This window comes from Oncorhynchus gorbuscha, linkage group LG01 (genome assembly GCF_021184085.1).
Source record: "Oncorhynchus gorbuscha isolate QuinsamMale2020 ecotype Even-year linkage group LG01, OgorEven_v1.0, whole genome shotgun sequence".
Classification (NCBI taxonomy): Eukaryota; Metazoa; Chordata; class Actinopteri; order Salmoniformes; family Salmonidae; genus Oncorhynchus; species Oncorhynchus gorbuscha.
In genome coordinates, this window is record NC_060173.1 from 19,381,539 (window position 1) to 19,406,566 (window position 25,028).

Here is a 25,028-nt window from a genome sequence, read left to right on the forward strand (position 1 = left end):
CTATTTCTGTAGCCCAATGTTAAAATAAATTGCCCCGGTAATGGTCAAATGAATGAGTGGTTTTTTGAAAGGGCTTTTCAAATTCCTCCACAGGGAAAGAAGAGAAAAAAAAAAACAGGAAGAGAGCACTAAAAGCATGGAGATGCCTGCTGCTGGAGCACTCTCCCTCCTCGGGCTCTAAGAGCACTTTTCATTTCTCACGCAAAAGACTCCACACCAGGCTTCTGTATGGAACCTTCAATGCCCAGATGTCAAAACTCTGAGGGGCACAAACAGTCAGAGAGCTGAGGTGGAATGAGACATTTCAGACAGCAACACAATGTCCCCCAGACTCCTCTAAAAGATGAACACAATGCCTGTGTGACGTTAATTATCATGACGGCTTAATACAGTTGCATTGGGGGCACAGGCTAGAGCCTGTGACACTGTTGGGGTTTGGGCTTCATGTGGAGGTCCGGAGGGGGACTGGAGATGAGGCTCGGTGATGGAGCCTTGAGCTGCTCGCAACAGGTCTCCTAGGAAACCATGCTGTGGGAGCTGAATTACAGAACATCACAAGGCCCGAAGTACTACTACCAACCAACTACTGCAACTCTGCCTCAGAGGAGTACTCTAGTCACATTAATGAACATAGACAACTGTATTATACTGTAGCCTCGTTTAAAATCACTTCATGAAAAGCATAGTCTGTTATGGCCTTGATCATGCTATATTTAGAGCTAATCTGATAGAGAATTAAGGACACACACTCAAACATACAGCTAAAGATCCCCAGAGTGGTGATGGAGACATGCATAACAGCACATGCACCAAGCTCCATACACGTCGGGATTAAAATCTTTAATGTTACAATGCCCTTTTGAGCTCTAGCCCCCCCATGTAGTAAATACATCTTAATTTGAGGTGATAAAAGTCTGGTGTTTTTATGTAGCCTGCAGTGTGCTGAACAGCTGCTGCCCATCGCATTAGGCTAGCTGTCATTGTCAGAGCCGATTAAGTCTGATAGAGCCGGAGAGGTTGGTCCAGTCTAAATCAGGGCCGATTTCAAGTTTTCATAACCATCAGAAATCTGTATTTTTGGACACCGATTTGGCGGATTTTCTTTTACACCTTTATTTAACCAGGCAAGTCAGGTAAGAACACATTCTTATTTTCAATAACGGCCTAGGAACAGTGAGTTAACTGCCTTGTTCAGGGGCAGAACAGATTTTTTACCTTGTCAGCTCAGGGGATCCAATCTTGCAACCTTACAGTTAACTAGTCCAATGTTCCAACCACCCGCCTCTCATTGCACTCCACGAGGAGCATGCCTGTTACGCGAATGCAGTAAGAAGCCAAGGTAAGTTGCTAGCTAGCATTAAACATATCTTATAAAAAAACAATCACTAGTTAAACTAGTAATATCAACCATGTGTAGTTATCTAGCGTGTCCTGCGTTGCATATAAATCGATGTGGTGCGCATTCGCAAAAAAGGACTTTCGTTGCTTCAATGTGTACCTAACCATAAACATCAATGCCATTCTTCAAATCAATACACAAGTACAGTGCCTTGCGAAAGTATTCGGCCCCCTTGAACATGGCGACCTTTTGCCACATTTCAGGCTTCAAACAAAGATATAAAACTGTATTTTGTTGTGAAGAATCAACAACAAGTGGGACACAATCATGAAGTGGAAGGACATGTATTGGATATTTCAAACTTTTTTAACAAATCAAAAACTGAAAAATTGGGCATGCAAAATTATTCAGCCCCTTTACTTTCAGTGCAGCAAACTCTCTCCAGAAGTTCAGTGAGGATCTCTGAATGATCCAATGTTGACCTAAATGACTAATGATGATAAATACAATCCACCTGTGTGTAATCAAGTCTCCGTATAAATGCACCTGCACTGTGATAGTCTCAGAGGTCCGTTAAAAGCGCAGAGAGCATCATGAAGAACAAAGAACACTTTCGAATACATTCGCAAGTAACTGTATATATTTTTAAACCTGCATATTTAGTTAATATTGCCTGCTAACATGAATTTATTTTAACTAGGTAAATTGTGTCACTTCTCTTGCAACAGAGTCAGGGTATATGCATCAGTTTGGGCCGCCCGGCTCGTTGCGGAACTGTGTAAAGAACATTTCTTCCTAACAAAGACAGCCAACGTCACCAAACAGGGGATTATTTAACAAAAGCGCATTTGCGAAAAAAGCAAAATCGTTGCACGACTGTACCTAGCCATAAACACCAATACCTTTCTTAAAATCAATACACAGAAGTATATATTTTTAAACCTGCATATTTAGCTTAAAGAAATCCAGGTTAGCAGGCAATATTAACCAGGTGAAATTGTGTCACTTCTCTTGCGTTCATTACACGCAGAGTCAGAGTATATGCAACATTTTGGGCCGCCTGGCTCGCTGCAAACTAATTTGCCAGAATTTTACGTACATATGACATAACATTGAAGGTTGTACAATATAACAGCAATATTTAGACTTAGGGATGCCACCTGTTAGATAAACTACGGAAAAGTTCCGTATTTCACTGAAAGAATAAACGTTTTGTTTTCAAAATGATAGTTTCCGGATTCGACCATATTAATGACCAAAGGCTTGTATTTCTGTGTTATGTTATAATTAAGTTTATGATTTGATAGAACAGTCTGACTGAGTGATGGTAGGCACCAGCAGGCTCATAAACATTAATTCAAACAGCACTTTCATGCATATTGCCAGCAGCTCTTCGCTGTGCTTCAAGCATTGAGCTGCTAATGACTTCAAGCCCATCAACTCCTGAGATTAGGCTGGTGTAACCAATGTGAAATGGCTAGCTAGTTAGCGAGGTGCGCGCTAATAGCGTTTCTGGCAAATCTAAAGTGCCTATAAGAACATCCAATAGTCAAAAGGTATATGAAATACAAATGGTAGAGAGAGAAATACTCCTATAAATACTATATTAACTACAACCTAAAACCTCTTACCTTGGAATATTGAAGTCTCATGTTAAAAGGAAACACCAGCTTTCATAGGTTCTCATGTTCTGAGCAAGGAACTAAAACGTTAGCTTTTTTACATGGCACATATTGCACTTTTACTTTCTCCTCCAACACTTTCTTTTTGCATTATTTAAACATGTTTCATTATTTATTTGAGGCTAAATAGATTTTTATTGATGCATTATACACAAGTTAAAATATGTGTTCATTCAGTATTGGCGTAATTGTCATTATTATAAATTAATATATACATATATATTTTTTTTATATTACATTTTTTACATTTTATTTAAAAATTGGGCGAGTCATCGGTATCGGCTTTTTTTGGTCCTCCAATAAAAAAAAAAGTATTTAGTCAGCCACCAATTGTGCAAGTTCTCCCACTTAAAAAGATAAGAGAGGCCTGTAATTTATCATAGGTACACTTCAACTATGACAGACAAAATGAGAAAAAATCCAGAAAATCATAGGATTTTTTAAGGATTTATTTGCAAAAAATAAGTATTTGTTCAATAACAAACGTTTATCTCAATACTTTGTTATATACACTTTGTTGGCAATGACAGAGGTCAAATGTTTTCTATGGGGTTGAGATCTGGAGAATGGCTAGGCCACTCCAGGACCTTGAAAAGCTTCTTACGAAGCCACTCCTTCATTGCCCGGGCGGTGTGTTTGGGATCATTGTCATGCTGAAAACCCAGCCACATTTCATCTTCAATGGCCTTGCTGATGGAAGGAGGTTTTCACTCAAAATCTCACAATACATGGCCCCATTCATTCTATCCTTTACACGGATCATTCGTCCTGGTCCATTTGCAGAAAAACATTCCCAAAGCATGATGTTTCCACCCCCATGCTTCACAGTAGGTATGGTGTTCTTTGGATGCAACCCAGCATTCTTTGTCCTCCAAACACGACAAGTTGAGTTTTTACCAAAAAGTTATATTTTGGTTTTATCTGACCATATGACATTCTCCCAATCTTCTTCTGGATCATCCAAAAGCTCTCCAGCAAACTTCAGAAGGGCCTGAACATGGACTGGCTTAAGCAGGCGGACACGTCTGGCACTGCAGGATTTGAGTCCCTGGCGGCGTAGTGTGTTACTGATGGTAGGCTTTGTTACTTTGGTCCCAGCTCTCTGCAGGTCATTCACTAGGTCCCCCAGTGTTATTCTGGGATTTTTGCTCACCGTTCTTGTGATCATTTTGACCCCACGGGATAAGATCTTGCGTGGAGCCTCAGATCGAGGGAGATTATCAGTGGTCTTGTATGTCTTCCATTTCCTAATAATTGCTCCCACAGTTGATTTCTTCAAACCAAGCTGCTTACCCATTTCATATTCAGTCTTCCCAGCCTGGTGCAGGTCTACAATTTTTTTTCTGGTGTCCTTTGACAGCTCTTTGGTCTTTGCCATAGTAGAGTTTGGAGTGTGACTGTTTGAGGTTGTGGACAGGTGTCTTTTATACTGACAACAAGTTCAAACAGGTGCCATTAATACAGGTAACGAGGGGAGGACAAAGGAGCCTCTTAAAGAAGAAGTTACAGGTCTGTGAGAGCCAGAGATTTTGCTTGTTTGTAGGTGACCAAATACTTATTTTCCACCATAATTTGCAAATAAATTCATTAAAAATCCTACAATGTGATTTTCTGGAATTTCTCATTTTGTCTGTCATAGTTGAAGTGTACCTATGATGAAAATTACAGGCCTCTCATCTTTTTAAGTGGGAGAACTTGCACAATTGGTGCCTGCTAAATACTTTTTTTGCCCCACTGTACATCAAGACAGAGATAATAAAATATAACTCCAGAAGATATCTTATCGGAGTTCAGCATAACCTTGTAATGTCAGGGGTTGCTACGGCACACACAAAGTCCTACATGCGTCAAAAGAACCAGAGGACTCGAAAGAGTCTGCCACAATGAGGAGCAAATATTGCATCTTGCTGTGAACAAAGCCACCTTTGTCAGTGATACCGAGAGGCCTTTTCTGGCGCAACACTGGCCGTGTGGGACCTGGACGTGAAAGCCTGTGAATGGCTGGGTGAGAGTGCAGTAGAGCGATCACAGGTGCTGATGGCAGGGCTACAGGTGAAACAGACCTGTGGTGATCAGATACAATCCTTCACTCCCATATTAACTTTCAGCTCCTGGGTCCTCTATGAAGGATTATCAGAGCAGAATCTATGCTGCATGTGAAAGTCTACTACTCTAGATTAGTGTGCTAAGTTGATATACTGAGATCAACATTACAACAGGATCTGGGTTAGCTAAACCGCCAACAAATTCCTTTGCCAATATCTTTTTTTTTTATCCATATAATGTGATTGACATTCAAACTCCAACAATGGCTAACTGTGGCTCCTTGCTCTACTGAAACATTTAGGCTAGCTGTCATGTAGTAGCAGAATGGTGGTTTCTACAGTTCTCCTACAGCCACGAGGAGAGCGTCACCACTTTGGACAAAGGGGACAATTTGAGTCTTTCTGCTCAAGCAGACACCCAGCATGCATCATTTAAATTAAATTTCACTGCAGCAGAAACCATAAAAGGGATGAGACTTTCACAAAATATTTTCCTGGTCAATGAATGACTCAGCAGTAGGACTCTCCCACAATAGCTAAAGGCATATAGAAACTGAACACTTACACAAGCACACATATTTGATCATTCTAGTCCCTTTGGACAGGGGGGGGTATGTTCAGTTGGAATGAGTTCTCATGATACAGCAAGTAAGACACCTGTGGACAGAGGTTGGTCTATAAAAATAAATAATGCACTCACTAAGTCGCTCTGGATAAGAGTGTCTGCTGAGAATACAGATGTGCTGCCTGGGACAAAGGTATTGGTAGGTTGAGGACCTTTGAGAGGGTCTCTACCTTAACTGCTGCTCTGACTAACCTGCAGGCCATTGGCACTTTGATCATGTTCTTGAAGGGATATTTAACTCTTATCCTACAAGGTCCAGAGCATGATGGTTTTCTGTTCTACCTGATAATTAATTGCACCTACCTGGTGTCCCAGGTTTAAATCAGTCCCTGGTTAGAGGGAACCAATGGAAGAAAAAACCCTGTGAAACTGGCTTTGAGGTCAAGAGTTGGATTGAGGCTTCTAGACAGACAAGTGGGTGTGATATTCAACATGCTCTTCCATTGTAGTCTTACAAAGTATTGGTAATAAGTTATTAAAGAGTCAATTCAATACATGTTTCTTCTCTTCTTGTCTGTTAAACTAGGAATCTAAACGTACAGTAGACACCTTATTGGATTACTTATCCATCTATGACATCCACGTTGCAAAGCTTCACATGGAATCATGTTTCCCAAGCATGTGCACTGTCTGGATTTCCCTCTGTTCCTAGTCTCCACAGAAACACTAGCCAGTCTGAACAGCAGACCAATGCTGGGAAATCAGGAGTGATGTCATGAAAAATTAAAGGCAACTGTTGTATACAGTGTTATGGGAGCATGGCGGTGGAGGCTAAGAGTATACATGTCCATAAAATGCTATTAGTTTGTTTAATCATTGCTTTTACTCTTGACAAACAGCTCTGGTAGTCCTGGGCAGTTTGCATTGTCTCAAAACAAATATTCCCATTGAGGTCCACTGAAATATATGTAAAATAGCTGGTGCTCTGGTCATAGATCCCATGCCCCATGTCCCTTTGTTGTTGGTTACATAAGCCTTACACCTGAACAAATAACTACAGGTGCTACTGAACCACACACACAGTGAGTGATCAGGTTCCAGAGTTAAAACATGTTCAGCAGCATATCACTACCGAGTCACCCTGCCAGGCATGTCCTAATCTGGTCCCAGTAGACCTGTACTGTCTCTCCTCCCTCAGTGCTCAGAGGGGAGGGAGGAGACAGGCACCCACCTCTCTGAACAGCAGCATATCACTACTGAGTCACCCTGCCAGCCATGTCCTAATCTGGTCCCAGTAGACCTGTACTGTCTCTCCTCCCTCAGTGCTCAGAGGGGAGGGAGGAGACGGGCACCCACCTCTCTGAACAGCAGCATATCACTACTGAGTCACCCTGCCAGGCATGTCCTAATCTGGTCCCAGTAGACCTGTACTGGGACACCCACCTCTCTGAACAGCAGCATATCACTACTGACTCACCCTGCCAGACATGTCCTAATCTGGTCCCAGTAGACCTGTGCTGGGACACCCACCTCTCAGAACAGCAGCATATGGCCGTATCCAGTTGCGACCAGTCATTCAGGGCAGTTTTGAGCCCCACATTTTTTGCAAAAGATAAATAAATACAGGCTTTCCTGTTTTGCATCTTATTTTGGCATTAATGTGTCACATATCAGTTTGCAAACAATGTAAAAAATATATATAATTGAGTTAATAAAGCTGCATACAAACAGTCTCTCTGTTGTTTTCTTGAGTAAGGCAGCTCCAAAATGCAGGTGTTTCAGCCTAGCTCAGTGCTTACTGTGGTGGTGGTGCAACCCAGCAGAAAATACAGAGCATTGCACCATGATTAAAGGTACAGCTAGAAAATTCAAGCCCCTTGTGCACTGTCTGGATTTCCCTCTGTTCCTAGTCTCCACAGAAACACTAGCCAGTCTGAACAGCAGACCAATGCTGGGAAATCAGGAGTGATGTCATGAAAAATTAAAGGCAACTGTTGTATACAGTGTTATGGGAGCATGGCGGTGGAGGCTAAGAGTATACATGTCCATAAAATGCTATTAGTTTGTTTAATCATTGCTTTTACTCTTGACAAACAGCTCTGGTAGTCCTGGGCAGTTTGCATTGTCTCAAAACAAATATTCCCATTGAGGTCCACTGAAATATATGTAAAATAGCTGGTGCTCTGGTCATAGATCCCATGCCCCATGTCCCTTTGTTGTTGGTTACATAAGCCTTACACCTGAACAAATAACTACAGAGTGCTACTGAACCACACACACAGTGAGTGATCAGGTTCCAGAGTTAAAATTTAGAGGCTTCTTGAGCCTTCGTGCCCACCCACGAAGGCTCAAGGTCATTGGCCACAGATTACATCAAATCACATATCTACAGTAGCTTTGATTGGACTGAATGTCAACATCATACTTTCAAAGTCATAGCTAGCAATTATCATCATGAAGTCTAAGATTAAGAGTCTCTTTTCCTAGTTTGCTGGCCATGCTGTCAATGAAGCATGATTTGTGCCACGCTCAAAACAATCTGAGTGAGTTCAAGACAACTGGGTACTCGGCGGGGGGGAACAAATACATTTTGAAATGTCATTAGCAGTATAGCTGCAGTATGGCAGGTGGCATTGTCATGCTGGAGGGTCATGTCAGGATGAGCCTGCAGGAAGGGTACCACATGAGGGAGGAGGATGTCTTCCCTGTAACGCACAACGCTGAGATTGCCTGCAAGCTCAGTCCGATGATGCTGTGACACACCGCCCCAGACCATGACGGACCCTCCACCTCCAAAATGATCCCGCTCCAGAGTACAGGCCTTGTGTAATGCTCATTCAAATCAAATCTTATTGGTCACATACACATGGTTAGCAGATGTTAATGAGAGTGTAGCGAAATGCTTGTGCTTCTAATTCCAACCATGCCGCAATATCTAACAAGTAATCTAACAATTTCACAACATCTCCCTTATTACACACACACACACACACACACACACACACACACACACACACACGTGTGTGTAAAGGAATGAATAAGAATATGTACATATATGGATGAGCGATGGCTGAACTGCATAGGCAGAATGCAGTAGATAGTATAGAGTACAGTATATACATATGAGATAGGTATGTAGGGTGTAAACATTATATAAAGTGGCATTGATTAAAGTGACTAGTGATATTTATTACATCCAATTTTTATTTTTATTAAAGTGGCTAGAGATTTGAGTCAGCATGTTGGCAGTAGCCACTCAATGTTAGTGATGGCTGTTTAACAGTCTGATGGCCTTGAGAAAGAAGCTGTTTTTCAGTCTTTCGGTCCCAGCTTTGATGAACCTGTACTGACCTTGCCTTCTGGATGACAGCAGGGTGAACAGGCAGGGGCTCGAGTGGTTGTTGTCCTTGATTATCTTTTTGGTCTTCCTGTGACATCGGGTGGTATAGGTGTCTTGGAGGGCAGGTAGTTTGCCCCTGGTGATGCGTTTTGCAGACCTCACTACCCTCTGGAGAGCCTTGCGGTTGTGGGCGGAGCAGTTGCCGTACTATACAGCCCGACAGGATGCTCTCGATTGTGCATCTGTAGAAGTTTGTGAGTGTTTTTGTTGACAAATTTCGTCAGCCTCCTGAGGTTGAAGAGGTGCTGTTGCACCTTCACCACGTTGTTTGTGTGGGTGGACCAATTCAGTTTGTCCGTGATGTGTACGCCAAGGAACAAACTTTCCATATTCTCCACCACTGTCCCGTCGATGTGGATAGGGGGCTGCTCCCTCTGCTGTTTCCTAATGTCCACGATCATCTCCTTTTTTTTTTTATGTTGTGTGAGGTTGTCTTCCTGGCACCAGCCTCCGAGGGCCCTCATCTCCTCCCTGTAGGCCGTCTTGTTGTTGTTGGTAATCAAGCCTATCACTGTAGTGTCATCTGCAATCTTGATGATTGAGTTGGAGGCGTGCATGGCCACGCAATCATGGGTGAACAGGGAGTACAGGAGAGGGCTGAGAATACACCGTTGTGGTGATGTTGTTTCCTACCCTCAGCACCTGGGGGCGGGCGGTCAGAAAGTCCAGGACCCAGTTGTACAGGGTGGGGTCGAGATCCAGGGTCTCAAACTTAATGACGAGTTTGGAGGACACTATGGTGTTAAATGCTGAGCTATAGTCAATGAACAGCATTCTTACATAGGTATTCCTCTTGTCCAGATGGGTTAAGGTAGTGCGCAGAGTGATTACGATTGCGTCGTCTGTGGACCTATTGGGGCGGTAAACAAATTGGAGGGGGTCTAGGGTGTCAGGTAGGGTGGAGGTGATATGATCCTTGACTAGTCTCTCAAAGCACTTCATGATGACGGAAGTGAGTGCCTACGGGGCTTTAGTGGTTTAGCTCAGTTACGTTAGCTTTCTTGGGAATAGGAACAATGGTGGCCCTCTTGAAGCATGTGGGAACAGCAGACTGGGATAGGGATTGATTGAATATGTCCGTAAATACACCAGCCAGCTGGTCTGAGCATGCTCTGAGGACGCAGCTAGGAATGACGTCTGAGCCTGTAGCCTTGTGAGGGTTAACACATTTAAATATTTAACTCGTGTTGGCTGCAGTGAAGGAGAGTCCGCAGGTTTTGGTAGCGGGCCATATCGGTGGCACTGTATTGTCCTCTAAGCGAGCGAATAAGTTGTTTAGTTTGTCTGGGAGCAAGACATTGGGGTGCGCGATTTGGTTGGTTTTCCTTTTGTAGTACGTGATTCACTGTAGACCCAGCCACATTCCTCAAATTTCTGAGCCATTGAATTGCGACTGTACTTTGTCTCTATACTGAAGCTTAGCTTATTTGATTGCCTTGCGGAGGGAATAGCTACACTGTTTGTATTGGGTCAGGTTTCCGGTTGCCTTGCCCTGATTAAAATCAGTGGTTCGCGCCTTCAGTTTTGCGCGAATGCTGCCATCAATCCATGGTTACTGCATTGGGGAAGGTTTTAATAGTTGCTGTTGGTGCAACATCACCGATGCACTTGCTAATAAACTCACACACCGGATTAGCGTATACATCAATGTTGTTGTTCAACGCTATCCAGAACATATCCCAGTCCACGTGATCGAAGCAATCTTAAAGCGTGGAATCAGATTGCTTGGACCAGCGTTGAACAGACCTGAGCGTTTCCCTGTTTTAGTTTTGTCTATAGGCTGGGAGCAACAAAATTGAGTTGTGGTCAGATTTGCCGAAAGGAGGGCGAGGGGTGGCTTTGTATGTGTCGCGAAAGTTAGAGTAACAATGATCCAGAATTTCCCAGCCCGGGTCGCGTATTCGATATGCTGATAAAATTTAGGGAGCCTTGTTTTCAGATTAGCCTTGTTAAAATCCCGAGCTACAATAAATACAGCCTCGGGATATGTGGTTTCCTGTTTACATAGGGTCCAATGAAGTTATTTCAGGGCCATCGAGGTGTCTCCTTGAGGGGGGATGCACACGACTAATTATAATTGAAGAGAATTCTCTTGGTAGATAATGCGGTCGGCATGTGATTGTAAGGAATTCTAGGTCAGTTGAACAAAAAGACTTGAGTTCCTGTATGTTGTTATGATCACACCACGACTCGTTAATCGTAAGGCATACACCTCTGCCCTTCTTCTTACCAAAGAGATGTTTGTTTCTGTTGGTGCGATGCATGAAGAAACCAGGTGGCTGTACCGACTCGTAACGTATCCCGAGTGAGCCATGTTTCCGTGAAACATTCCTTCGACGATAAACGCGAATCCGACCATCACCCCCGGTGAGACAAAACCATGACTCGTCAGTGAAGAGCACTTTTTGCCAGTCCTGTCTGGTCCAGCGATGGTGGGTTTGTGCCCATAGGCGACGTTGTTGCTGGTGATGTCTGGTGAGGACCTGCCTTACTACAATAGGCCTACAAGCCCTCAGTCCACCCTCGCTCAGCCCATTTCAGACAGTCTGAGCACTGATTGAGTGATTGTGTGTTCCTGGTGTAACTCGGGCAGTTGTTGTTGCCATCCTGTCCCACAGGTGTGATGTTCGGATGTACCGATCCTGTGCAGGTGTTGTTACACGTGGTCCGCCACTGCGAGGGCGATCAGCTGTCCGCTCTGTAGCGCAGTCTTAGGAGTCTCCATATGGACATTGCAATTTATTGCCCAGGCCACATCTGCAGTCCTCATGCCTCCTTGCAGCATGCCTAAGGCACTTTCACGCAGATGAGCAGGGACCCTGGACAACTTTTTGGTGTTTTTCAGTAGAAAGGCCTCTTTAGTGTCCTACGTTTTCATAACTGTGACCTTAATTGCCTAACAACCGTTCCACAGGTGCATGTTCATTAATTGTTTATGGTTCATTGAACAAGCATGGGAAACGGTGTTTAAGCCCTTTACAATGAAGATCTGGGAAATTACTTGGATTTTTACGAATTATCCTTTAAATACAGTGTCCTGAAAAAGGGGTGTGTCTTTTTTCCGAGTTTATGATGACTACATTGATTTGGGGTTGACTTTCCTCTGCCAGTGTGTTACATGTGCAAAAGTATTAAATCTCACAACTCGATGAAACCGTCACTCTTGTGCAGACATTTTGGAAAATAAGCCACAGGAGTTTGAGTGAGGATTAAGACGACTTTTGAGTAGTAAGACAAGTATGAGGGCAACATATACTATTAATAAGAAGGGGCTAGAAGCATTTTCTATATAGTGAGCTACCGAGTGGCTAGGACAGGCATGCCCCGTACTATTGTGTAGGACCTAATTTTTTCTGCTACTGCAGATATGGCTGTGACAATGCTGGGGGAAAAGGCCCCAAAAAACTAGACAGACAATACCTTCATCAAACAACACTGTTCCACAACGCACCAGTGACATGGCTGGAGATATTTTGAAACAATTACTGCTTTGCATACAAGCCAGTAAATTCTATGCCTTTACAGCTGAATGAGTCAACAGACGTGGCGGGCCTGGAACAGCTCCTGGTATATGTTCGTTATGTTTATGGGAGGTCAATTAAGGAAGGTGTCCTCTTCTGCAAACCACTGGAAACCAGGACAGGATATTTTTAAAGTACTGGACAGCTATGTGACATCAAATGGACTTTGGTGGTCAAGATGTGTTGGTATCTGTACTGATGGTGCAAAAGCCATGACAAGGAGACAAAGTGGAGTGGTAACATGCCTGCAAGCAGTTGCTCCCGATGCCACTTGGGTACACTGAAGCATCCACCGAGAGGCTCTTGCTGCCAAGGGAATGCCTGACAGCTTGAAAGACGTTTCGGACACTACAGTGAAAATGGTTGACTTTGTTAAAGCAAGGTGCCTGAACTCTCATGTATTTTCTGCACTATGCAATGATATGGGCAGCGACCATGTAACGCTTGGTTATCAAGGAGCAAAGTATTGACACGCTTTTTTTTAAATTGAGAGATTAAAAGTTTCCCTGACCATAATTTTCACCTGTCTGACCGCTTGCATGACGTCGCGTTTCTCTCACGACTGCCTATCTGGGGGATGTTTTTTCCCTGACCTGACTGATCTGAATCCAGGATTACAGGGACTCTCCACAAACTATATTCAATGTGTGGGACAAAATTGAGGCTGATTGTAAGAAGTTGGAGCTCTTCTCTGTCTGCATTAACAAGGACAACATACAGGTCTTTCCATCATTATATGATGTTTTGTGTGCAATTTCTTAAATTTAAATTAGGCAAGTCAGTTAAGAACAAATTCTTATTTTCAATGATGGCCTAGGATCAATGCTCTAAACACTAGGCTACTTGCCACGCCAAATTAACTCAAGCTCACAGACCATGTCAAATGTGATATAGTGAAGCACCGTAGTGCGTTGGGTGTGCAATTATGCAGGTACTTTCCCAAAATGGATGACACAAACAACTGGATTCGTTATCCCTTTCATGCCCTGCCTCCAGTTCACTTACCGATATCTGAACAAGAGAGCCTCATTGAAATTGCAACATGCGGTTCTGTGAAAATTGAATTTCTGGATAGGCTGCGCTCAGAGTATCCTGACACTGATGCCCTTTGCAACCACGTACCTATGTGAGGTTGGATTCTCGGCCCTCACTAGTATGACAACTAAATACAGGCACAGACCGTGAGTGGAAAAGCATTTAAGACAGACCGTCTCCAATACAACCCAACATTGCAGAGTTATGTGCATCCTTTCAAGCACACCCTTCTCATTAACCTGTGGTGAGTAATTCACAATTTCCGATGAACAAATTAGGTTTTATATGGAAGATAGTTAAAGAGCAAAATTATTTGATTATATTATTATTTGTGCCCTGGTCCTATAAGAGCTGTCACTTTCCATGAGCCGGGATGTGTGAAGTGACAGAAGGGTGCTAGAGGGGGTATGCAGCTGCAGGTTGAATGTTTGAAGGTGTACGGACTATAAAAAGTTTGGGAACCATTGTTCTTGAGCTACGACCTGAAGATCACTGACGTCAACTTTTTTTAATACATATAAAAAATATTTACAAAAGTTGAGTTCCCAGTTGTCTTGAAAGTGCCATAAATCCAGAGAATAGCAGATTTTTATGAAAGTTTTATGACAAAATTTGCCCACGAGGGACCGACACGCCACCTTCCTGTTCACGTGAGAACAAGGTGAGTCCAAAAATGTCTTGTATGCTGTTGCATAAATTATGTAATATGCCAGGTAGATATGTATTCCGTAGCTAAGAAAGTAAAACTAAGTGTGCCTCACCCTAATAATTTGGTCTATTTTCACCTCGGTGGTGCAATTGTAGCCTATAAAACTTTTTTTTCTGAGAAATGTAATCATCAAGCTTTCATTGTCTGCTTATATGAGGTGGCAGGGTAGCCTAGTGGTTAGAGCGTTGGACTCGTACCCGAAAGTTTGCGAGATCGAATCCCTGAGCTGACAAGGTAAAAATCTGTCATTCTGCCCCTGAACAACAGTTAACAGTTAACCCACTGTTCCTAGTCCATCATTGACTCCGTCCTAGCTCGCTCATTAATGTCTTAATCGAAATTACGCTTATCTGCTTGTCGTCCTCTTATGCCATAGTTTAACCATCTGAATTGTCAGTATAAAACACATTTGTTTAAGCAAGTCAGCCTTTTCAGCTATGTTTTTTAAAGGCAATGAATGAGGCTGAAGAAACTGTTTCTCTGCCAGACAAGGTTACGCTGATAGCCAGGTATAGCAGTGGTAAAGTGTTGGGACTCCGCTGTTGGGACAGCTTTATGTTGGCTCTAACAGTTTGTGGGCACCATTTGTCGCCGTTATAGTGCAGTTCATGTATTGTTTAGTAGCTTTGTTGGCATGCATCTCACGTTTTAAATTTTGCCCCACCAAGATTTACATGCTAAAATCACCACTGGCCATATCATGACACACATACACTGCTCTTCCCATGCATCAACACTGTGCCTCTCTAAAGGGATATTCTACAGTATGTTTCATAATCCCCCTCCAAGTCCCACACAAACATACAGTTGAAGTCGGAAGTTTACCTACACTTAGGTTGGAGTCATTAAAACCTTTTTAAATAGACCTCCACAAGTCTGGTTCATCTTTGGGAGCAATTTCCAAATGCCTGAATGTACCACGTTCATCTCTACAAACAATAGTACGCAAGTATAAACACCATGGGACCACGCCGCCGTCATACCGCTCTGGAAGGAGACACATTCTGTCTCCTAGAGATGAACGTACTTTGGTGCGAAATGTGCAAACCAATCCCTGAACAACAGCAAAGGACCTTGTGAAGATGCTGGAGGAAACGGGTACAAAAGTATCTATATCCACATTCAAACGAGTCCTATATCGACATAACCTGAAAGGCCGCTCAACAAGGAGAAGCCACAGCTCCAAAACCATCATAAAAAGCCAGACTACGGTTTGCAACTGCACATGGGGACAAAGATCGTACTTTTTGGAGAAATGTCCTCTAGTCTGATGAAACAAAAATAGAACTGTTTTGCCATAATGACCATCGTTATGTTTGGAGGAAAAAGGGGGAGGCTTGCAAGCCAAAGAACACCATCCCAACCGTGAAGCATGGGGATGGCAGCATCATGTTGTGGGGGTGCTTTGCTGCAGGAGGAACTGTTGCACAAAATGGATGGCAACATGAGGAAAGAAGATTGTGTGGATATATTGAAGCAACATCAAGACATCAGTAAGAAAGTGAAAGCTTGGTCGCAAATGGGTTTTCCAAATAGACAATGACCTCAAGCATACTTCCAAAGTTGTGGCAAAATGGCTTAAGGACAACAAAGTCAAGGTATTGGAGTGGCCATCACAAAGCTCTGAACTCAACCCAATAGAAAATTTGTCAGGCAGAACTGAAAAAGCATGTGCAAGCAAGGAGGCCTACAAACCTGACTCATTTACACCAGTTCTGTCAGGAGGAATGGGCCAAAATTCACCTAACTTATTATGGGACGCTTGTAGAAGGCTACCTGAAACATTTGACCCAAGTTAAACAATTTAAAGGCAAAGCTACTAAATACTAATTTAGAGTGTCTGTAAACTTCTGACCCACTGAGAATGTGATGAAAGAAATAAAAGCTGAAAAATCACTACTATTATTCTGATATTTCACATTCTTAAAATAAAGTGGTAACTGACCTAAGACAGGACATTTTTACTAGGATTAAAATGTCAGGAATTGTGAAAAACTGAGTTTAAATGTATTTGGCTAAGGTGTATGTAAACTTCCGCCTTCAACTGTACATACAGTGATGTGGGTGGGGCTGACTAACTAGTCAGTGAGGCAAACAAGTGTTCCAGTCTATGGCGCTTGTGTTATTGTTAAATTTAAACAGACAGTTATTGCTGTCGCACATATTTTGCTTTTCATTTCATGAATAAAGTTAGTCTTAAATATGTCAACTGTATTTACATAATTCAATTGCTTTTGTTGGAGATTGTGTACTTGTCTTATTTACATACACCCATTAAGTCACAAAACCACAAAACAATGTGAATGAACCGGAAGCACAACTTGTTCAGTCATGAAACACATGGTTGTGAACTCTAACACACGCAGTCTGGAATATACCACTTTCCCACATAGCTCAGTGAAAACAACCAACAGTCACATAAATAGTTATTACACAGAACGCTGAAATTAGTTCAAACAAAATTGAGTCGAGCTTTACACCGACTCACCCCTCTCTATTTTGGTCTGCTCAGTAGGCAAAGTACGGGTGAGAAAAACACTTGTTAAGCTAGTTTTCCACTTCACTAGCAGTTAGGTTGTCCCTGGCAAGATGTCAGATGGAATTACGACACATTTGTCTGTCAAGTTAGATCACATGGACAGTACATGAAGACTAACAAGGCTTCACAGCACCAATTATTCAGATCATCCAACATCAGGTTACAACAACACAATGTGGATTTCTATAGTCAGTCACAGTGTTTAGGGCCACATGTCCAGAGAGTAGACATTATAATATAAACACTATACAAGACCAAAATAGAGCAGTTCCAGTCTGTTCACTACTACAGTTTTTTTGGATTGAACCAAAAGGCTAATCAAGCATTTTCCTAGTTGCAGTGTGACTCATCCGCTCCAGTCTCTTGACCATGGCTGTTCTTTCCAATGAGAGTGAGGTTGGTTGGTGTGTAAGAGGGGAGAGCTCTGGGGGGCTGCCAGAGAGGTGCCCGATTATAAATACATCTGCTCTGTAGTGCTGATCAGAGTTTATGGAGGGAGGGAGCTGACACTGCACTGGTCTGGCCTGCATGTAGATAAAGAGGCACTCCGACTGTCATTTTCCACCACTCCTCCTAAGAGCTTCTGGCTTTCCCAGGATGCCTGCAGACACTGAATGAACTTCCAGGGACAGAGTACGCAGTAGACAGGCAGCTCTCTGGTTCATTTTGGTACCCTTCGGAGAGTAGGCACTATAGGGAGGCAAGCTCTCTGGTTTATTTTGGTACCATTGTGGCCCAGCCCTGCCTACGCTACAGGGAAACAGAACACTGACATAATGTTGCTCAGTACATAGGTGGGCCGGACAGGAGTATATTATGAGATACAGCAGGGGACTGGCTGCTTGGAGTGCAAAACCATTTAAAAAAGGCAATAAATAATTTACTGTGAACAACACATTCAAATGGTGGGTTGGGGCTGTGAGGGTCCTCATTTCAAGATGTGTTGTTACAGCTGATTGCAAAACGAGGAGATTACTGTTCCATGTTACATGGTACATCTCTGATGTGGGGTGTATATCATTACTATATAGTTACACTTTACTATACCTCATATTCCAGGAGAAACAATAATATGTCATTATAACATGATTACGCAATGAGTGGTGATCCATTTAATTAAAAAGAACACTACAACCACACTTCTGTCAGCGGGTATCACATCTGTCAAGCCCAACGCAAATAGAGGACGGATCTGATTTCACCTCCTTCAGATACACTCAAGTCAGGAAGACACTTTAGAATGAGTTACTGGGACTCTAAACCCCAAGCTAGAAAACAGATCCAGTCTATTATATAGTACATGGTCTGCATATCAGTTAAATTCCTAGGGTGTATTTATTAGTCAGATTCCATTGCAAAACGTTTTGTATGTTGTAAAACATTTTGTAATGGGAACCGTTTACTCCAAACAGAAAATGTTTTGCAACAAAAACAAATGTTTCTATTGGACAAATTCACTTAGGCCCTTCCCGTTTCCTCCGCTTATTTCCATTTGGTTCTTAGTGTAAGCATTACAAAATATTTTGCAACGGAATCCGACTAATGAATTCAACCCTGATCCAGTCTTCTATAACAATGTTAGGTTCCATAGGTTCCAGCTTACCTGGATAGGGCTGTTTTCCGTCTCTGATGGGCCAGTGTTTGTGCTGGGCTGGAGGGATAGGGTGATGGGGACTGGGGGGTCCTGGTCCGGAGCAGGCGGAGGGACTCAACTCTGGGGGGCAGACTGCTGCGTCTACGCGCCACTCTGCCCACGGGACCAGAACCCATTCTCCTAAACGCTGCTGGCTCTGGCCTGCTGGAGAAACAGGAGCATAATAATGTTTACTCACTTTCATGTCACAGCTATCCCCAATCTGTGATGCATAAGTGTTTAATTCAACTCCACTTTAAAAATGTTTCATGTAGTCCAGAATGCACATTAACAACTTTTGATTTAGACTAGCTATATCATATAATAGAAAAGGCTCCAAAAATGAAAGGGGAGTAAAAGTACTCTGTTCAGTCTGACATCATGAGCCACAGGTCAATAGCCAAGAAGTCTGATAACCATTCTACAGTGACACCTTGGTGTGAAACTCGACTGACACAGGGGCTACACAAAAACACGTATGTAGACACGTATGTAAACACGTATGTACTGTATGTAGACACTCTCGTTCCCCCATCTTCCCTCTCTCTGGCTCATAGATATGTTATAAATGTCAGTGGTTTGATTTATCCACAGGTGTAGGGCATTAACAGAGGAAGCACCTGCAAGGCTGGGGGGAGTGAGAGATATCCTCCCTGTGCCATACACTATTTACAAAACAGCACCGAGGTTGGGTGTAAGGGTGGCAGCCAGCCAGCCAGCCAGTCAGTCACCCACCAAACAAGCTTCTTCTGCACATTACACCAACAATCATGTGATTAACACCTATAAAGTGTGGATGTAGGGCTTAGTTACTGACACAGAACATACTGTAACTACAAACATAGCTACCTAAAAAAATCGAATTAAATTGTATTTGTCACATGCACCGAATACAACTTTACAAGCCCTTAACCAACAATGCATTTAAGAAAATATTTACTAATTAATGGAAGTTTTTAAAAAAATTACAAAATAAAATAACAATAATGAGGCTATATACATGGGGTACCGGTACAGAGTCAGTGCGGGGTTACAGGTTAGTCGAGGTTATTTGTACATGTAGGTAGGGGTAAAGTGACCAGGTGACCATTTGATTAATTGTTCAGTAGTCTCATGGCTTTGGGGGGGGGGGGGCTTTTGGACCTAGACTTAGCACTCCAGTACCGCTTGCCATGGGGTAGCAGAAAGAACAGTCTATGACTTGGGTGGCTGGAGTCTGACAATAGAGTCTAGATGAATTTAGATGAGCAAACTGCACCCTAACCTAGTACTGTATAGACAGGAATAGAACAAAAATTTAAAAATCTTCTATTTGGGTTGAAATACATGAGAACTATGAAATAATAATATTAAGCCTGTTAAATTATTCTACATATGATCTCTAAAAACCCACACAACAATCCCAGAAGAAGGGGAACCACAGCAAACTTTTTGCTCAGCATTTTCAGATTCCTGATCACCCAAATTCTTGGGTGAAATTGGTAAATATGTCATGTGACCATTGTATTTAGTGGAATGACCTGTGCCTGACCTACACCTTCTATACAGGTCAACCTCAGCCAGGGGTCCAACCCATAAACTCTATGGAACACCACAGTATAACCACCACATTTTTTCAGTAGTTCAGTAGTTCACCACATAAAAATGTGATCTATTGACTATCCTACAAATGAGTACAATTAAACTTATGGAGGGGGGAAAAGTTCACATTACACAATCTGAAATCAACATTCTTTGAATATAGACTAAATACACAGCGATATTACAATCTCCTGCTGATGAGTGACTGAAATCTACTGGTGGGAGTTCCAGTGTGCTGTGAATACATCTTCTACTCTTAGATCAGAGCTCAGAGTCAGACACTTTACTCTGTACATGAGCCAGAGTGTGCTATAGTCAACAGCAGCTGTAATACCCCTGGCCTCTACTGGCCCTTAGCGCCTTGGTGCCTGGCCCCGTCAGTGTTGAAAAGCTGACATGCCTTTTCAGCGACTCGCTGAGAGGAGTCAAATTCACTCCCTGCCCTCTCTGTAATGTTGTGTCAAATTAGCGTAATCCCTTCCTTGACCCCGGGCGACCCGCTCTTCATTTCAGCATTTTCAGCCACTTGACACTAATACGGGACCTGTGAGGAATGACAGGTATGCACACAGACTTCTGGCACAGGCTCAAAGGTGTGTGATATGCTTTTGTTATGAGAATGAGGCTGAGGCCAGCCTGCCTGCCAGGGAGACACGACATGGAACTGCTTGTCATTAGAACATAAAAAATATTGATTTACGAAGTTGATGTAGAGGGGCGGGGACCTCAACCTATACCCATTAAAAAATATAATTCATGTCAATCTTTTCCACCCTCCAAGAGTCGGTGCTTCAAGTTCTAATTGCGATGACATTTAACAGCGCATAAAATTGTTTTTGTTTTGAAGTATTTTAAGCAACAACAGGAAGCTCATGGCTGTGGGATTGCCTACCTCCACCCACCAGTGTTGTATGCACGACTACCACATAATTAGTGCTATGAATGGAAAAACGGTATGAAAGTTAGATAAGTGGCAACTTTTACGACCTTGAATTTCCTGTTGAAGTTCTTTGCCCCTATGAGTAACATGCATGTTGATCATAAAGGTTCCTATATGTAACAGCAGTCTGTGGGAAATTCATTCTGCTGGCTGGGAGTCAACTTCTCTGGTTGACCGATAAACGTATAAAAGTAGTCAATTCTCTTGGGCCCTCTCCGAGAAATTGACAGAGCCATAAATTGTATTGCTTAGTGAAAACATCTACATGAAGTAACCTCAAATCAGATAATATTCCAAAAGGTCTATCATTAATCAGTAATAGAAGCTGTGAATTGCAGTATGGAGAAGATGTTGCTCTTGCTGTGCATTTCTCAGTTGAACAATACAGATGTGTCCAACAGGGGATTTCTGACCAACCTGTCTTTGACCGACCCATCTGAGTCTGGGGTAGAACCGGGAAGGGTCCCTCCTCTGGTCTGACTCACACTTCCCTGCTGGGACACGCCCTTTTGACTCCTCTTGGCTCTGATCTGGAGAGAGATGGAGACCATAACAATAATCTAACACTACTGAACGTCTCAGCTAATTGAGACAGTATAGACCCAATATAAAATTGAGGAAGAAAAACGTAGTCCTATGAAAATACTTTTAATAAGTGAGTCGTAAAATGGCCTCCGAGTATATGGTTGAAAGGGAAGGTTCCAGTTCTAATCCAGACTGTGCCCCTTCATGAAAGTCCTACAGTTAGCCAGAAGGGCAGTGTGAAAAATGTGCTTCCTCTACAAATTCTCAGAGGTAAATGGGTCAAATCCCTTCTCTTGTGTAATGTGAAATTTTTTCTAAACGAAGAATGGCAACTGCATGCATGTGTGAAACGCAAGACGTCAAACTAAAGCCTAAGATCCAAATAATACTGTAGGCCCTGGGAGAACTGCCACAGACCAGTCTCATTCAGCAGTTTCAGGCATCATGCTTTGTGTTCCTCTGGGAAGGCACACTGACTGAGTCCAAATGGGTCTTGAGGCTGTGTAAATCCAGCCAGTCATGAACACATAGCCCTTTGTTAGAGTCTATAATTGCTAACGAAAACTCACTGTTGAAAAGTAATATGCTGAAAATCTGCAGATGATGAATACTGAGGGTCCCTGCCGAATTGCTTGATTTTTACAAAGTACTGTGCAAAATAACCACAAACACACATAAGGAGAGGAGGAAGAGGTGATGGATTTCGCTAGAAAAAGGGTGAGAGCCTGGGAAGATCTCAATTGCAGACTTCTCGGGTCCTCGTCGCCTTCTCAAAACCCATTGGAGGAGTAGGTCAGAGGGGAGGGACCTCGCTCTCATCCAATGAGTTTTGAGAAGGAGACGAAGAGAGGACACGAGGCATCTGCAATTGAGATCCCCACATTTCAGTACTTTCTCTACAGGTCAATGAGAGTTGGCGTAGCCTGTGTTTGACCCTGGCTAGCCGACCTGTGACTGTGTGATTGAGGAAGTTGTCCTGCTGGCCTTGGAGGAGCGGCGCCTGGCAGAGCTGCCTTGGGATGGGGAAGGCTTACTGTCCCCACTCTGACAATCTTTATCCAGCAGGTAGCACTGGGCCATCCTCACTAGCCGGGTGAACACGTGCTTAACACCGGACACCGATGAATCTATTGGGACACAATGGGTTAATTCAGGACATGAGGAAAAGTCTATGACATGGTGTAAGTATGTTTTATGTGTTGTAACAATCTCAAACATACACAGTACTGGACACAAAAATGTGTCTTTGAACCTCAAAATGAACATGCATTTTTCATGGTCATACCCATACAGTGTGTTTGTATGTGGACCCCCATGTACTGCACAAATGAATGTTATCAGCAGCCTGTCGCATTGACTCCGGTGGTATAGTCTATCTGCTGTGAGCTAGGCAAACACACAGGGGAGAAGTCCCTATGCCAACCACACGTATGAACACCTGGAATCTAGATGTCAGAGTCTGATAATCTATCGGCTATCTCAACAACAGGACAAGAGCTTATGGGGTTGTGAGCGCCTTTCACAGATAGTCGAATTTACACAGCTGCCACGTTGGGGAGATGATCCATTTCACTGCTCGTCAAAGTATTGTTCATTACACAATATTTCTAACTGCGTTATATACACCACAAATTGACAGGCTTAGCATTGGGAACTTTCATTTCTCAGCTTTTTGCCAGAACACAAGCAGGTTAATCACATCACTTGCTGTATTAATCTAAAACTCCGTAATGTTTTCTGCCGACTTGCAGTCTTAGCACATCTTGACAATACCAACTTGCATATTTGATTTAATGTGGCCTAGGGTTTATGTGGGAATTAGCTATGACAGTACATCCATCTCACTTTTATGAGGCCATATAAAAAGGTTTGTGCCCTGTGCCAGTAATGTAGAAAGACTAGGGAGTCTTCACCCGTTGTACTGGATAGTACCTGGGATTTAGCCTGGTTATAGCTGGTCCATAAGCACCCTGGTTTGTAAGTCGCTCTGGATAAGAGCGTCTGCTAAATGACTTAAATGTAAATGTAAATGTATAATGAACTGGCTCACCCTTCCTTACTGAGTTCTTGGCTTCCAATTTAGGTCCATCCACACTCTTCTCCTGCTCCTTCACCTTAGTGGGCAGTGGTGGTGGAATAGGTTTCTCAATTTCTCCTGCAACGATAGGAATACACACTTAATATGAAGAAAATTACTTAAATAAAAATGGTTGTGCTTGGTAACATTGGCACAAAATATTTTGTGGTCGTTTTTATATTGATGGGGCTTTAACCAGCAAGGCATGAAACAGGCTAGCCATCTGCAGCTGACCAACAAGACAACTTTGATTGATTTACTAAGAGCAAGAAGGTACTGTACATGTCATCAAGTCAGACCTCAGCTATGTGATAACATGTACTGTAGGTCTACTGTATAAAGCCATATTTGAGGTTTTGGCCTTCCATTGAGTCATCTGATTTTAAATCTCTATTACCCCTGACCAACCCTTACATCCATAGATTTTGGCCCTCAATACATCAATCAATGCCAGAGGTGGATTATAAGTTATCTTCTGCAGTGATATTAAAACAATAACAAGAATTGACATGCATGTTCACATCCTCTGGAACATTAAAAGAAGGAAGACAGAGCTTTCGGCCCATTTCCCATTGTTGACTTTGCGGTGGTAAAATGCTGTGGATTTCCTCTAGGAGCTGATCAGTCAGGCTGAGGGAAGTCCATATACAGTATTTGGAGAGCGGTTGATGTTAATAGAGCAGAACACCACACAGAGATGACATCCGCTTCAAAGAGCAGGAGCCAAACAGATTAGCAGATGATGCAAAATAAAGGTTTAGCCCTGCAGACTAATGCTATAATGACAGAGGCAGGCTGGGTAATCCACTAAAGATTTTCTGTGCCATTTCAGAGGAAGGCTTTCTTCCACCACTCTCCACAGGAAGAGTGGGAGCCAGAGTGACTGCTCAGTTCACAAGACCAGGAAGTTCCAGCCTAAGATTGTCACTTCCTACTGACCCTGGACACCTGGTCTATTTAGAGTGGACTAGAGTGTTTGAACTGTGGGGAAGAAGAGTGTGTGCTATAAATAATGGTACCGTATGTTATGCTTGTTTCCCAGATGTAGGTGTATGTCCTAGTACAGCTTGGCTTTGTCTGCTGGACATGTAGTCCATGTTTGCAGTTTCACAGAGGAGGGAGCTGGGGCAGAGCCTGGATAATGTAAGGTTGTTTGGCTTAACCCTGTGATTTTAAGAGTGACCTCATCTGCCCTCAGGTTCTTTGCTGACTCAAGGCAGTAATCACACACACAGTCAATGAGCTCACCCCAAATGACTGACAAGCAGAGTGACTCTGGACCGAATAAGAAGCTATAAGAATGACTGCTTTCAGTTTCAAATGTCATCCTCTGTGAGTAAGCCGATTCGTAATTGCCCTGGAATTAGCGATGACATACTGTTTCAAAGGTTGTGTTTTTCTTTTCATAAGTGCTGCCCTCAGGATCATAGTAGGAAT

At 42.9% G+C, this 25,028-nt stretch overlaps 1 protein-coding gene across 1 annotated transcript in view; it reads right to left on the bottom strand.

The window, feature by feature from the left end:
- si:ch211-266k8.4 (carabin) overlaps positions 1-25,028 on the bottom strand; it is a 49,984-nt gene that overhangs the window by 1,343 nt on the left and 23,613 nt on the right. The window contains exons 11-14 of the mRNA XM_046347237.1: positions 23,565-23,669; positions 22,463-22,641; positions 21,407-21,519; positions 18,439-18,633 (exon numbers count right to left, since the gene is read on the bottom strand). Coding sequence (XP_046203193.1) covers positions 18,439-18,633; positions 21,407-21,519; positions 22,463-22,641; positions 23,565-23,669 — 592 coding nt within the window. The remainder of the gene's footprint in view (positions 1-18,438; positions 18,634-21,406; positions 21,520-22,462; positions 22,642-23,564; positions 23,670-25,028) is intronic.